Source organism: Galleria mellonella, unplaced genomic scaffold, assembly GCF_026898425.1.
Source record: "Galleria mellonella isolate WM207_F2 unplaced genomic scaffold, CSIRO_AGI_GalMel_v1 utg905, whole genome shotgun sequence".
Classification (NCBI taxonomy): domain Eukaryota; kingdom Metazoa; phylum Arthropoda; class Insecta; order Lepidoptera; family Pyralidae; genus Galleria; species Galleria mellonella.
In genome coordinates, this window is record NW_026442174.1 from 3,853,160 (window position 1) to 3,870,861 (window position 17,702).

Below are 17,702 nucleotides of genomic sequence, written 5' to 3' on the forward strand. Positions count from 1 at the left end.
ACTAGCACAGAAGGCCGTACATCACAATCACGAGTTAATATTTTTTTATTTACTTATCTCAGCAATACTTTAAAAGCTTTTAAGTAATTAACGGTTATTAACGAAAGCGTTATTTAATTGTTGTGACGCAACCAATTCAATTGTGGTTTTATCTCGTTCATTGTTGACTATTTGGACTTATCACAATAGGAATTGACGAATTATCTTTTACCAATGACGGTCGTTTCCTTTAATTTGTATTAAAGTTTGCGCAGACGAAGAGTTACTTCAGCTTTAAATTACTTAGTGGGCTATAGAGCGATATGCTCGGAGTACTTTTTTTTTTAATGGATGATAATAGAATGGTAACCCCGCCTGCACTATCGGTATACACTGGCGGGGCACCAGTGAAGGATAATAAGTAAAAATGAAAGAGCAGGTCAGTTAGCCCATCGTGATAAATACATCTGGAATTCAGCACGATGATTTCCAGGGGAGACCACGTGGAGGTCGACCTGACGGAGTATATTGCTAGCAATGGAAATGGTAATCTATATTACTAACAATCTCTCCCCCTCCTTATGCTTGAAGTTTCTTTGCGAAATTGATAGAATACGTAATAAGGATATCCACAACAGTGTAGGACTGTCTGCCACTAGATGGAATGACGACCAAATCAAGTGCACGACAAATATATTGCAAGGAGTTCATGGATGCAGGTTCATGGAGGCCTATGTTAAAAAATAATACATCTTCAGACTTTCAGCTACTTTGAATTTACGATGTTACACTTCGCGTCTCAGCTGGTGAACAAACTCCGACTAGTACCAGATTATCCGTCTCAAGAAATAAACAATGAATTTACTACTTACCTATCTAATAATATACTCGTACATTTACAAGCACTTTTATTACAGTCCAGATATTGCGCTGCCATTCCTAAAGAACTTTTACAAATATAGCACCTTTATAAGAAATGGCTTCTATTTTCATGATATAGACGTATAATACTAACAACAATTAGTTAATTAGTTAATATTTTGTTGTGCCTACTGATGAAATTGGAGTGTTTTACTGTATTAGGTGTTATCTTGAGGAAGTCCATATCACTGGTTATTTGATTACAATTATTTTGTTTAATTCTACTAACATAACCATGATTGACCACCACTATTACTATACTATACAACCGAATTGAAAAACCTCATTATTAAATCCGTTTTAAAAAAAAATACAGTGAGTGTAGAAAGTATTCGTACACCTAGGGTTGTAATAAAAAAATACGAATTTGATAGACTTTCTTTTATTTATCTAATTTAAATCAATACTATTAAATAGTTTAACATTCCCGCACTTTGTTTATAATAATTTTTGTTTTTTAATAAAAAAAATTATACATCATAAAAATATTTTTACATTAACTATGCAAATAATGACAAACAAAAAGTATTCGTACACTTATAAAATTTGTAAGTAAATGAATATTAAAAAAATATTAATACTTTGTTGGACCACCGTTAGCATTGATGATAGCTTGGAGTCTCTGCGGCATCGAATCAACTAGTTTGAAAATTACCTATTCCTTATTTAAAAAGATATTCTTTATTATCTATTCGTTGAATAACACCTTATGTCTAAAATACAATTTCTAATTGTCATACCTTTTTCTATAGTAAAAATTATAGATATTTTATTTTTCAATAAAATGTAAACAATCATTAGTTATACGACATAACAATTTGTATTTATAGAAAACTAAACAATATGCAAATAAGTGTGTCCAACAAGTATTATAAAACATAATCGTTCTACAATAAAAATGTAATTCAATTAACGATATAACATAAACCCGGTCGAAACAAAAGGTGAACGTAAACATTGTCACAGCACGCTCCTACGTTTAGGGATGTACTATATTGATCGATATATCGATACTGCTCCTCCCTTCCTACGTAAATATCAAATGGCTCCATCGATAGTTGTATTGATGAGAAAGAACAACACTAGATGATGTTATTTCTTTCTACTTGGACTCGATAATATTAACCATTTTATCGATGGATTCATTTGTCACTTATCTATGCTAGTATCATGAAAAAACCTTAAATTAGGAAAAATATCGACATATCGATATCCTAGAACAAGGACATTAGTATTCGAAGCGTAATATTTAGTGAACTGGTAACCTTTATATGCAATTTGTGCTAGTTATAATGTGATGCAAAATTATTGTAAATGTATAATACATTTTTTATGAAGACTTATTTGTTGTCAAAAAATATTTAGTGTAACAAATATCAATATTCCGCTTACAATAATGTTGAATAATCGACGTTAAGCTAAGAATCGTAAGCATGAGTGTCGTAAGAGGCGACTAAGACAATTTAATGTTCGAGGGATGGGCAGCAGCGTCCCTTCTAAAACGTCACTAAAGACTATCTGTGATTACCAAACCCGCCTGCCAAGGGCAGCAACTACTGGCAAACACCGGCTTATAGGGGAGGCCTATGTTCAGCAGTAGACAGTTAATAGCTGATATGACGATGATGATGATGATGAAGCTAACGATACCGATATCGATATTTGTACCGATATCGACACTGGTGTTTTGGTAATGTCGCTCATCCCTAGCTCGAATGGATTATTAAAAGGCTGTACATCACCGTGCCCTTATATTAATGTCGTCAGGTTCAGTAAATTATCGGGACATCCAATTGGTCGGTGTCGTGACAAAGGGGCATAAATAAAAGCCTGCATTATGGGTAATGGCACACGCATAGGCTCTAGAAGAGATACTTGCGGGACACCGCGAATCTATCCTTTGTTTCGAGCATTCGCGTATGATTAATTTACTTAAATATTTCAGCAAGTAGTAAATTAAACAACGTGTACTAATCTAGGAACTTACATATTTTGTAAAAACAAATTAAGACAAACTTAATATGCCTATTTCAGATATGATGCATATAAGCAGGTAGGCACGTTTTTTTTTTACTAATTTGTCTCTAGTTTGATTCTCTCTTCTAAATTATCCCAGATTTTATATGCGATTGAAATGACTGTCAACTATTTATTTTATATATCTATATAGGCATGTAATACTAACAATCTGCCCCGACTATGCACGGGTAGATACGATTAGATAGAAAGATAAATTAGTGTTTTATATTTTATATCTTTAATTTTTTGTACTTCGGGTTACATTGTTGTAATTTTCATAGGGTTTTCAATTTTTTTTTTAATAGTATACTAGTATACAATAGTACCTACAGTATATAGGTACATACTGTAGGTACCTATACAGTAGAAGTATAGCCTGTATTACACGCTGATAATGTAATTTTCTACAGGTGAAAGAATTTTTAAAATCAATTGTGTAATTTTTAAGTTTATCTTTTACAAACAAATTAACATAGAAATCTTTCCTCCTTATAATACCAGTACAGATATACAAAAACGTTCTTGTATTTATTTCTTTATTTATAATCTATACTTTTAAACACATTAAAATATGTCTACAGACTTAATATCTGATGGCATACTCTATCAATCAGTTAATCTTTTTATTTTAATTATGGACTTTAATTTCATTAAAATACATTCCAATATTACTTACTAATTGTGGCATGTTTATAACAGATACTTAAAATTGATCAAAATATTTTTTTTGCCCGGCACAATTACACTATTGTATGAACCGTCCCTCCCTGTGGGGATGCTTCTCGGGTCGTTTGTAGCGTGCGCGGTGATGCTGTCACCACGGACGGTGGCCAGCGGGTGGTAACGACCGTCAAGTCTAGTGCGCGACGCCTTTGATGTGGCGCCGTGGTATGCACTTGATTTGTTTCTTGTTGGTTGGATTAATTGAGACTATCGTCACAATTTAAACTATACTCAGAAATGGCAATAACGAAGGGGTATCATGGGGGTCACGGTGTGCTTTATAATATCTGCTTTATGATCTGTCTGTTTGTCAGCTTGTTCAATCAGCCAATTCGACAGATGTAAATGGTAACCCAACCAGCACTGTTGGTATTGACTGGCGGGTAGCAATGAGGAATAACATGATAAAAGATGAAAGCAGAACAGCTCATCCCATTGATGGATTTATCAATAACTAGCGACCCGCCCCGGCTTCCTACGGGTGCACATCACGATAGAAACCTTTAAAATTATCAGTGTTTCTCTACTATATTATGCATGTATTATACATTATACACCTTCCTCGTGAATCACTCTATCTATTTAAAAAAACCGCATCAAAATCCGTTGCGTAGTTTTAAAGATTTAAGCATACATAGGGACGGACAGATAATGACAGCGACTTGGTTTTATACTATGTAGTGATTAACCACGATGGTTTCCTTGAACCACGTGAAGGTATACTTGACTATTGCTAGTACTGGGACCTTTAATCCTAATTGCTACAATACCCTCCCTACCAGCCTACATTAGGGGGAGAAGAGAATTGTTAATAATGGGGATTACTAGCCCCATTGCTAGCAATATATCCTCTCAGGTCCACCTCCTCGCGGTTCCCCCTGGAAATTATCGTGGTAACTTTTTTTATAAATTCATCACGATGGGCCAACTGACCTACTTCATCTTCACCTATCATACCTCACTGGTGCCCCGCCAGCATATTCCGTTAGTGCAGACAGGGTTACCATTCCATTTTCATCCATAAAAAAAACAGCCTACATTAAAAAATACTATTCCATATAGCAGTGCAATGCCCAAAATAATATTTTTTTAAGTATACCAAGGTGGTACACAAGTGTAGATAGGTGATGGTGAACAGTTAATACAGCTAAAGCAAACGCTCACCTGTATCATTACCAGTATCATCACATGTGCATTTCCGACTCTTAAAAAATTTCTTAAATAAGTGTTTTTTATAGACCCTATACTTTAGTCTATATATAAATAAGAAAAACCTCGGCAGAGAATTCATTCCACATCCTGAGCATTGGTGAGAAGAAACTCCTCGAAACCGTAGGTACTGTACGCGACCATTTACATTCCAAATATTGTTCGCATTCGAATTCGTCAGCGATCTATAAAATAAGTTAAAAGATTTTGAAAATTAAAATATAGTGAGTACTTTACATACCTACCGAATAGCTGTAACAGACTAACACATTTTTTCTCTCACTTCTATTCTATTTTTTAGATATCAATTTTCTAAACTCGGAAGGTATCATCAAGAATACAATGGGACATTCTCAAAACCCTATATTATCATACAACAATGCAATGCCATTGTTTAAAAAAAAACACAACTAATGAAGTCGGACCACGGTTTTATTTCGCTAGTAAAGTTTCACATCGTAAATTCTCGTCAGTCAAAACGATTAATGGAAAAAATTGTCCCTTGTAAAGTAAAAACAATAATTTTAATTGCAAACGAGAATATGCTTACCGTTTATAGGAAATAAGAGTCATTTTTCTTTAAACAGTTGCGTTACGTCGCAACGACAAATTGTCATAAGTCCAGTTTTCGGCGATTCGATTTTTTCTAAACTTTGTGTTTTCTTGAAGTTTTTGTTTCTTTTTTTCCTTTGGCGGTATGTTTATTGGAACCAAATGACACGACAGGTGACGGTTTTTTTTTTCCGTTTTTATTATGCGTCGGGTCGGTAGAAAAGAATCGTTATATAGTTTATTGCGTGTCCGTCCGCGTCGTGCGATCTTGAAAACGATAGTCGAGCTAATTTGCTGCGTTTTAATTCGGATCACAGATGTTGTGATAAAGATGTCTTTGTTGTTATTTTTTTTATAACAGACAACTATTTAATTTAAAATAATAAGCCTAACATTATAGTAAATATATTATTCAATTTCAGTAAGTAAATATAGGTACAATTTAAAAAATGCCTAAGTATTTTTTTGCACTTAAGCGTCTATTTTTATGATTTCATTATTATTGATTTTATATTTTGTTTGAGATGTCGTAGTTACAAAAATTAATAAATACATCATTAAGTAATTAATCATTTTTAATATCCCAATAGAGATATAACTTAACCCTTCTTTACATGATTTTTTTATTGGTGAAATCAAAGTCATATAAACAAAGTGATATAATTCATGTTTAAAATTAAAGAAAAAATGGTTAAAACAATAAATTTGACAGCTATGTTTTTTTTTCTGCAATGGACATTAAAAAATTATCCAGACACAATCAACTTAAAGTGAACTTGGTCTTTTATATAAGTTTTAGGCGTGTTATGATGGAATTTTCCACCAGTATGCAAAGAAGGGTTAATAAATATAGGTATAGACTATTTAAAATTACATAATATTTATTATACAATATTTCTTTACAATACATTTTACACTGTGTAAATATAAAATTTATACAAAATATAACCTCAAACGCAATAATAAAAACAACTGTAGATACAAAACAAAAGTCCTAATTTTATAAACACATAATCTTTTTGAACAACCTAAATTATATTGTGATCAAAAGCTATAATCAGAGAGCACACTTAAGCAAATGGCACCCGATAAACTGAAGACATTAGCGTGCATCAGTCAAAATATGAAAACAATAGTAATTGTGTAACAAATGACATGTTCCCAATGTGTGGGCACTTGTGGGCGCGCGCTACTATTATAATCACATTACAGACTTCAAGGTACGGACCGTCCCGTGTGTCTGCCTTGAAGTTGAATGATTCTCGTACATTATCTTGCTAATATAATAAAATTATAACCAGACGACATCTGTACATGAGAGATATTTAAGAAAAAATAATGTACTTAAAATGTTTTAATATGACATATGTCTTAATATGTCTATTTGTGAGTTTGTTAGCCGTGTAGATCTAACATAGAGTAGGCCATTCCTTCCTTTCCTGTATGTGTTGTAAGAAGCAACTAAGGAAGAGCGAGGAATGGGCAGCAGCGTCACTCTTCAAATATCTCTAAAGCCTAACTGCCTAACGCACCTACCAAGCGTGGCAACTACTGGCAAAATCTCCCAAGGGGGAGACTTATGTTCAACAGTGGACAGTTAAAAACTAATAGGATAATGACGTTTGTTCCAGTATCAAGCGAAAACTGCTACACCAAATTGGATACGGTTTTCATAGTTGCTTTCTTGAAGGTCCTATTACCTAAATTTTATCTTAATTGGCCATTCCAAAGTGGACTATTTAATGGGTTTTTCTACTTCTGAAATCTACGCATAGTGTTAGTAGCGGGTAAGAAGCTAGTTTGAAATATATTTAATCACTGACTACTATGTAGGTATTGATAAAACTATTGTCAGGGGTGTCCTTTGATGTCAAGAGTTTTTAGGCCGCCTTCGTTATACATAAAGGCTCCTTACACTATATTCGTATCTATATTTAATTAACTGTTATTTGGGGAAGCCCATGCCACTTGTTAGTGGATTATTAGAATTTTATTCAATTCTACGCGCAGTCCTTTTCCTATTTGAAGTCGGTTCAAAAGAACATAACACTACGTAACCTACGTACCTGTTTTAAAAGGTGCTCAAGTAATGTGTATTTATTTTTCTGCTCACGTTAATACACTCAACAATGTAATTACTGTTGCTATTTCGAAGAGTAATTCTTTAATTGCATTTTTCCCCCTCATTAACAAGAGGAAACACAAACTTCTGACATGAGCTTGTGTGTACTTATTACATAATAACATCCACTTACTGTAAGTAAATATCAATGACTACAACTTTAATTATTTTTAATGGACTTCAAAATGTAGGAGGTTCTCAATTCGGTTGTATTTTTTTTATTACCTTAGTTGTAAACCGATATGGATTTTTTTTATATGAAAGGTTATACTTACAGATTAGTTCGATAGGAATTTTATCAAATCTTTAATATTGCTTCTTAAAATAATTTATTTTTACTAGTAATGAGACTTTTAAACCTCATTACTAATACTCCTTTTCCCCTGTAAATAGTACAATATATTTTGTTATAACAAATAAACACAAACGTATACACTGGCGGGGCACCAGTGAGGGATGATAGGTGAGAACGAAGCAGGCCAGTTAGCCCACCGTGACGAATCTTACAATAAATCAAACACGATGGTTTCCAGGGGGAACCACGAGGAGGTCGATCTGACAGAGTACATTGCTAGCGGTGGGGCTACTAATCCCCATTACTACATATTTACCCCATCACCCCCTACCTATAAGGTAGGTATATGTAGGTAACATACCAAACCAATTATTATTACTTATTCAAAAATAAAATATTTGTAATTACCTATTACGAAGTGTGCCAGTAAAAACGGCATATCTCAAAAAACAAAATAACTGTGTGCATTCATGCAGCAAAACGAAATAAGCAATAATCGGATATCAGTCGCTAATCCTGTAGCTCATTTCACGCACATCTCTATGTGGGTGGCCAGTGACATCGCAAAATAAAAATAAAAAAATAACAAAAAGGATTTTCGGTTTGCGATCAGCCGACAAAGCGCGCCCTGTGGGCTCGGCAGTGACAAATCCGTTGTTACGGTGACATTATTGTAATTGTATGGTGGCGCTACTGCATTGTACCAAAATGGACTAACTCCACTTGTGCACGAAAGTCATTTTTTATATAAAGGGTCTCATTGATGTGATGACAAGTGACAAAGTCGAAATGATTTTCAAATGGATTTTTGAAGGACGCAATAATGGGTTTGCGTTTTTGTGACATTTTTTTGTGTTTTAGATTTACATCTTTCTAGGTCATAACTTGTTGATTGGAAAAAATTTATTTCATATTATTTATTACTTACCTCTTAAATATGATAAGTGTATGTGTAGATATATATGTAAGCATATTAGTATCAGAACTATCTATTTAAAACCTAAATAAATCTACAAGTTTTAATATGTTATATTAAAACTTCTATTATAAAGTTAAAGAGTTAACCTCACAGTTCCCAAAGATAAAAATAAGTTTTTAAAATTAATATTATTAATAGTGTGTTTTGAATATAAATTATATGTAATCAGTATATCTGTATTTCCTAGTATGCCTATAATAAATTAGTAAAACATATATTGCAGTGCCTTCGTTGTAAATCAAATGCCTGTAATATTGTATTTATATTACTACAGAATGTATACAATGGACAGGTATATAAATTATCTACACAATATACCTGTAGACAAATATTTTGCATAAGTGACTTATTTAGTAACGCGCACAGATAACTAGCGCATCACTAAAAAAGCCACATTTGCGCAAATCGCGTCACAAAATTCGCAGCGCCGCGCTGCTGTTTGTGCTTATCCGGCTTAGGACCCTAAAAAGCGCCGTGGTGACACCTCCCTGTCTTCCTCCCACCCCACAACCCACATGCACCCGTCTCGCTCGCACGCCCGCGGCACCGCTCTGCTAGCGACACAATGCGACAAACACTTTTGCCCCCAGACGACCCAAGCGACAAGCCCAACGCGCGCAATACTAGGCCCTATTTAGCGCAGTTTTAAAGCTACCGCTCCAAATTGCGCGACACATTAGAGGACATTTGCTCGCAGCATAAATAATGGCGTAAGTTACAAATACTAGAAACGAATATCAACTCTGAAACAACAACGCCAAGAAATATGTTTCCGTGTCTACTGCAAAGGTGCTGTAAAGACACAGTTTTCAAATGTCACGCAGTGTAGTCGTCTCTTTTCTCCGGAGTCCTGTCGCATCTGCCCGATTCCTTTGGCATCCTTCAACATGCATGTGTCCCCCCGCGTATCTTTCATCCCGCTCTACGGCGCCTGAAGCCCAGTGTCCGGTCTCACAGACTGTTAGGCGGTCGTGTTAACGTTACTCTTTGTGTGTACGCGATATTATCACGAATATATTTATGTGTCGAACGTACAAACTTACATGTATAGAGTGAAGGATTAGATGTGATATGCACTGTGAAGTGACGCTCAGCTAAGTGCCGTTTGATGGTTATTTGTGAGGCAGATAGAGAGAAGCATTCATGATTCAGGTTAGTTACAATTATAAGTTTTATTCGATATTCTGCTTGGTAAATGCAATAAAAGTGTCAAGAGTCAACATTTTTAAGATTTATTATTACCCCATTGTAAATATAAATAATTATGCTTTGTTTGTGAAATATTAGGTATGTTATTAATAAGTGTTTCTGAATTGTAAGAACTTTTTGTTTACTTTCACAAAACGTATCAATTTTTACTTTGTTCTTAAAAAAAAGGTATCCACTGACTTAATTATTTTGTTTAAATTTTATAAGTTATTTAACTGATAGTATAATTATTTCGAATGATTCAAACCTCCTCAGTTAAATTTTGATATAACTGGTAGAATATTCACGTTGTAACAACGTAATCCTACTGTTCATATCATTTCTATGTTTTTATAACGCAAACTATTAAAACCTAATTACCTACTCATACAAACAACATACCTAAACCTAGTAGGTGTAGTTACCCACCTAAATAAATTGTGAAACTTCATTCATTAGATGTAACCATATTAATTGTCCAAATGGTGGGCGTCGATGTGGACAATTGAAATATAAAATAGGCAATCGCGCACAAACGTATTCATTAGCTATTGCGAAGACACAGCTGTAATTATTTTTTACAATCGCAGTTATGTTACTATTAAAGATTGTAATTTTAATTAAGGCGAAGATTTTATAACGATTCGCCAATGCCAAACACTAAATTAAAATATAACGATAAATATGAAGATAACACCCAATTAATCACGAAAAGTATGAAAAATGGAATCTTAATGGATCATTATTTGTAGTTCAGTGTGCTATAGAAATTTAAATTAATTAAAATTTATGTAAATTTAATATATGTAACATTATAATGATATGCCATTATAATGTAGAAACATAATTTATTTGTTATACATACATTCATAATTCAAGGCATTTGAACATTTGTTTTGATGTTTTTATTCAGATTGTTTTATTTATTGTTAATACTTTTTTTAATATTCCACGGATGTAAATAATTAAATTAGCTTCCTAGTATATTTTGTTTATGTTATTTACCTACATGTTTTTTAAAAGTATACTTAAATAAAAAACTAAAATAAATTGGTTACATTGCTTTCATTTGAACGATGCGGCGACGCGGACAGTACGTGATGTAGGGTGTCTATTGTTTAGAGGTAATTTAAACCTATAAAATAATACTTATATATATTTATTATATTTAATGTTATTGTATAAAATAGACGATTATAGTATAAACAATTAATAATATATAGATTTATTACATCCTTTATCTCTCAATTGCGTGAAATACGGTTACAAAATTGACTTTTATATAATAATAATTTCATATCTACATAGGTATCCTGTATTTATGAGGGATAGGTCCTTACTAATAAGTTAAAGTAAGTATTCATAACCTAATTATGTGACACTTGAATCCATATTATAAACTGGCTATTTGCCCGCTCCTTCATGTGTGTCGATTTCAAAAGTAAGAAAAACAATTAAATATATCACTTTTAAATGGCGTATTAAGATAAAACACGCAACAGTTTTTAAGTTTCTTCACAGATAATAAATAAATAAATTTTTTTTTCTTGGTGATAATGGAATGGTAACCCCACCCGCGCTATCGGTATACACCGGCGGGGCACCAGTGAATGATGATAGGTGAGGATGAAGCAGGCCAGTTAGCCCATCGTGACGAATTCAACAAGAATTGTTCACGATGATTTCCAGGGGGAACTACGTGGAGGTCGATTTGATAGTGATATTGCTAGCAATGGGGCTGTCAAACTCCATTGCTAGCAACCCCTCCCCCCCCTCCCCCGATAATATATTATTATACTATACTAGGTTTCTTCTTATCAATGATCGGACTCACAACCGAATCTGCAGTTTTTGAAAGTAAGTAGGTATAAACATAGCTGACTTTTAATAATCATAAATTTAAATGAACAGTGAGCAATAAAAAGGAAACTTTTAGTAAATTCTGCACAAACGGGGTATACAGATTGAAATTTGATTCTCAATTCGGATACATTTTTTTATGTATGTTACCTCAGAAATCCGTCATTTGTAAACTGATTTGATTTTTTTTTTCTTTTAAACGATTATACATTCAAATTAGTTGCATTAGAAATTATAATTGGTTTAGTAGTTTAATTTTGAAATCAAAATAACTGATTTTTACTATGAATGACGTCGGTTTTGTTTCAGAATTTGTTTCACAAAAAACTATTACAATTTCTATTATATTTATTACAATTTATTATACAAAACGACAAAATGTTTTGAACTCTTATCGTTACTTACCTGTTGTACTTTAACTATCAAGTTAGTATAGTACAATATAGTTTTTTCAAACTTATTGAGAAAGAAAATACATCCAATTTCAATTGGGGAAAACTACTTTAAAATAACGCTAATTCTCTCAAGTATATAGAACTAGGGACCCTAGGGATTTTCAAAAACAATACATAGATTTGTTACTCGCTGATAATATTTACAAGTGAAAAATTTTTTAAATTGGTTAAGTAGTTTTTGAATTTATCCCTTTAAAAACAAACAAACAATCAAGTTTTTCCTATTAGTAAGGATAATGGATACAAAGGCATAGTACCATAGTTATTAGGAATAATAACGCATGAAGAACACCATGGGTGTTACAGTGAACTTCGCAATGTCCATTATACTGTTCTTGCATAGGCGACGGGGTTACCACTTCCCATCAGGTGGGCCGTCAGCTTGTTTGCCATTCTAAATTGCATAATAAATATCTGAAAACATAACGTTGTGTTAGGTCTCATGGAGGAAGATTTAAGCTATCTGAGATAGAATACGTTGTAAGCACACAATAGAAAAATAAATAATCATTTTTGTACGAGTATCATTCAGATTTCAGATTATTTTGTACATAGCTATTTTGCTCGGCCGTATGGTTCCGGCATAGAACAGGCCAACCCTTCCTTTCTCGTGGGTACATCAAAGGAAGCGAATAAGGGAGGGCGAGGGATGGGCAGCAACGTCCTTCTTAAAACATCTCTAAAGCTTAATTGCGTTTGCCAAGCGTGGCAACTACTAACAATACCCCCCAAGGGCGATGCTTATGTTCACCAGTGGACAGTGAAGGGCTGATATGATGATGATGATGTTTTTTGCTCTGAAAGTTTGTTAATGCATATGACAGAGAAATGATATATTATGTGTGGGTTTCGAAGACATAATGTCTTAATCCTTAATAACAGCAACTTATGAAATATTTGTACCAATTATGAACGTCACAATTTATATTCTGCCGAGGTTTTCCCTACAGACTATAATATGGGATTTTTCAAAAAGGGTATAAGGTTTAAGGTTTTTTCAGGGTCAATCCCTAGTGTCGCAAGCGTCCATAGGCTATTTATTTGTTTGCCACCTTCGTGGTATAAAGAAAAAATATGCTATGTATAATGTTATTCGTGGCCACAGGCAACGGTTACCACTTACCATCAGACGAACTGTTGGCTTGTTAACAATTCCCAGTCTTATAAAAAAAACAGTACCTTAGAAATTACTCATAAATATTTTTTTTTTTTAAATATGATCACTCAATTGGAACGGATATGGGGAAATCCCGGCACATGGCAACCCTAATAAAAGATGACGGGACAAAAATTAAATATTAACATCAAAGATTATGCAGATACCGAGCAGAAAATGTGTCAAGCTCTCATCGTCTTAGTGGCCACTTCAAAGCACCTAGTGACGTTCCGATGTAAATGTTTTTGTTAACTGAAACAAAACAGATGTGTTGGCCACACAAAAATAACTGACTCACTCGTAGTCTTTGATTTATATTATATTTAGGTATGTTATTTGTAAGTAAAATATTCGCGGACTCAATACATGTATAGACCAACTCGACGATATATGGTTATTATATTGTCAAGCATGCAGGATGACATCTGTACCAATTTACTCATGTATAATCCTATCCTATTGGGGGAAAAGGTATTGTTTGTAATGGAGACTGAGAATCCCATTGCTAACAATATATCCAACCACGTCGACCTCCTCGCGGTTCTCCCTGGAAACTATCATGGTTAATTCCTGATGAATTTATCATGATGGGCTAACTGACCTGTTTTTATTCTCATCTATCACCCCTCATTGGTGCTCCGCCAGCGTATCCCGTTAGCGCAGGTGGGGTTGCCATACCATTTTCACCCATCAAAAATCCTATCCTCTTCTTATTAATATTATAAATATGAATGTAAGTTTGTTTGTTTTTTACCTTATAGTGCTGTATCGATTTAATCAATTACTATGACATTTGATACCTATACACATAATATATGAAATGGAGAAGGTTATAGACTACTTCTTATTCCGATCAGTGAGCATCTCATCCTGCTCACGCGGACGATGTCGGGGGTAAAAACTAGTTAATATAATAAACGCAGAAGTTTGTAATGATGGATGGATGGATAGATGTTTGTTACTCTTTTATACAAAAACTACCGAACGGATTTAAATACAATTTCGTACACGAGTAAGTTAATAGAAAGGATACTTTATGTATCGATTCATGCGGACGAAACCGCGGGATACAGCTAGTATTAAATAAATTTATTTGTAGAGACATGATTCCGTGTTCTAAAATCAAATATTTTTACTCGTAGACTAATGTACGAGTATCTTTTCATTTCGTCGCTCATCAGTGTATTTTATAACGATCAAAGTTTCAAACGAGTTTTCTTGTAGACCAAAATGTACCTACTTATACAATATTAACTTTAGTTTATTTGTTTAGTATTATAAATAATGTTTGACAACCATTATTCGTCCACCGTATCCGTAAAAGGTTAAATTTATCTATATCTAGCTAAAATTAATGAATATTCAGGATATATTAAGAATGAATAAATATCCATTGAAGTATTATTTAAACTCTTTTGGCATTGTTTTCTGTAGTAATACAAAAAAATAATAAAAAGTCCCCCACAATCAGTAGGAGATGAATCAGGTATCAGGCAATGAACATTTGGAAGCATAACCAATCCTCATCATATCAGCCGTTAATTGTCCACATGTTTAGCACATAGGCATCTCACATAGATTACTATAAAGAACAGTCCCGAGTTACCTGCATACGCTGACTCCCTGCAATATATTCTAGGATAGTCGCTCCATCTAGTGAAGTGTCTTACGACACTGTATTTACCTGAACGAAGTCGCCACTCAAGGACATTTCTTCTTTGTCGGTTCATCGAGCTATACAACCAGCCCATTGCTACTTCAGCTTGTTTATCATTGTGCTATGTGAATCACTTTATAGATATATATATATATATATAATTTGTTGACGTTGCTGCTTCTACGAGAACTTTAATAATCCTTTTTCATTATCACGACATTAACTGAAAATTGACAAACCCTTGATATGATAATCGTTATTCTTAAAATCGTCCAATGTCTCATAAATCTGTTTTAGCTATGGAACTGTTTTGTCTCTTTCTTTCACATTCATTTCCCAATTTGAAAGAGGAACTAATGAAACAGTGTAATAGTTAAAGTAGATATTTGGAAGGTTTTAGTTTTTATGAATAAGAGGGTTAACTTATTCACCTGGGGGAAAAGGGTTGTTAGCAATGGAGTTTGACAGCCGCATTGCTAACAATATGCCCTATTAGGTCGACCTCTACGTGTTCCCCCTGGAAACCATCATGAACAATTCTTGTTGAATTCGTCATGATGGGCTAACTGGCCTGCTTCATCCTCATCTATCATCTCTCACTGGTGCCCCGCCAGTGTGTACCGATAGTGCGGGCGGGGTTACCATTCCATTATCACCCATTAAAAGAAACCTGCTCACCTAAATTTATTTAATGTTAGATTTAATTTGTGTTTTTCAAATTCAAATTTAGAACAAAAGAAAAATACACTTCAATAGCTTGACGTTAAATGTTTTATAAATAAAAAAACTTTTGTAAATGATACAGATTATTGAAATGAAATTTAATTCATCCTTATTAATATAAAAGTGAGTTTGTTTGTTCGTTTGTTACCTCGTAGCGCCTTAACGGCTTAACCAATCACTATGATATTTAGCATACACGTACTATATGGGTTGGAAGCAGATATAAGCATATTTTTATGCCGATCAATAAATATAACGCAGTCAGGCGGACGAACTCGCAGTTAAAAGCCGGTTCATTTGTATTGTCTGGTTTCTCGTTGATTTGTTTCTGATCAAAGTCAACCTAAACCTAAAAGCACCGATCGGACAGCAGCACGATCTAAATCACGACATCCTCCTGCCAAGTCTCAGCAGATGTTGTAGGCTGCGCGGGCGCCGCCGCGCCGCGAGCGTGACGCCATTAGTTCCGTGAGTTGCCGCCGACCGCAGCGCCGGCGTCGCCGCAGGCGTTACGGACAGGAAAACGGGCTCTTACAATTATTGTGTAACCGGCTGAATACTGAAAACAAACTTTGTTTTTAATATATTTTAAAGAGACTCCAATAACAAGGTTCTTATTTGGCTTGGATTTATTGTTTATATATTGCTCGATATCGTCGTTAATTCTTTACTGATTTTGATGATTCTTTCTGCAATCGAAAGGGTTTAGTCTCTTATTAGTAATACATTAATTTTATCACTATTGAAGTCGTTGTTTTTGCGTAACAAAATCTCAATTCATTGGATACATCATAACATATTGTAATACTATTTTCATCTGATAGCGAAAAAATATATAAATATTTATAATCTAGATTAAATGATTTTAAATTAAACTGTATTATTAGACACAAGACTATTAAATATGGAAACGCATGGGGGGTATCATGGGCGAAACAGTATACTCTGTTATGTCCATGGTACTGCTCATGTTTATAGGCGAGGGTTACGACTTTCCATCAGGTGGGCCGTCAGCTTGTTTGCCATTCTAAGTTGTATAAAATTATTTATATTCTAAAAATTTAAAATACAGATTTAATGATATTACCAATTTATAATTATCTAAACATCAATTTATGGTTAACATTGCGATACCACAGAGTATTTCATACAACATAAAAAAAATCCAAGAATCATATACATGTATGCATAGAACAAACTGAATTACCTTGAGTTTTATTACGATAGATAAGCACAGATTACTTTCTGCAGTACCATACAGATACAGCATTACCTACAGTGAAATTTTCAAGAATTGCCGCAATGAGCCTAATGTCCGTAATGCCGACATCCCTGCACGGACATTACCGGAACGCGAATTATTGAAATAAATCGAGGGCCATCAACGAAATGCACAGTTTGTGAGTGCCTCTATTAGCCAGATTGAGTTTTGCCGTGGATATTCAAATTTGTTTAGCTCAAGACTTATTTGGATATCTGCGGTATAACTAATTGTCGATTACCAGAAAGAAGCTAGACTTCCTGATTAAAAAGCTAAAGTTATTATAAAAGCTAAAGTCAGGGTAACTACCAGTCCGCTTAGACAAAATACAAACTAATCTACACTAATATTACATTACACTAATATTTACGTACGACACCCTGTAAGTATATTTTTAAAAGAAGACTTTTTAACTATTTGTTGAGTTAACAAAACCAGCTCGTTTTTTTTTTTTTTTATATAACTTAGAATGGCAAACAAGCTGACAGTCCACCTGATGGAAAGTGGTAACCGTCGCCTATAGACATGAGCAGAACCATGGACATAACAGAGTATACTGTTTCACCCATGATACCCCCCATGCGTTGCTATTTCTGAGGACTC

At 34.0% G+C, this 17,702-nt stretch overlaps 1 protein-coding gene across 1 annotated transcript in view; it reads left to right on the plus strand.

Moving 5' to 3' along the window:
- Positions 1–9,749: 9,749 nt before the first annotated feature.
- The window catches only part of LOC113522170 (uncharacterized), a 32,837-nt gene continuing 24,884 nt past the window's right edge, over positions 9,750–17,702 (plus strand). Inside the window, exon 1 of the mRNA XM_031907236.2 lies at positions 9,750–9,951. Within this exon, the coding sequence (XP_031763096.2) occupies positions 9,943–9,951 (9 nt within the window). The 5' untranslated portion in view covers positions 9,750–9,942. The remainder of the gene's footprint in view (positions 9,952–17,702) is intronic.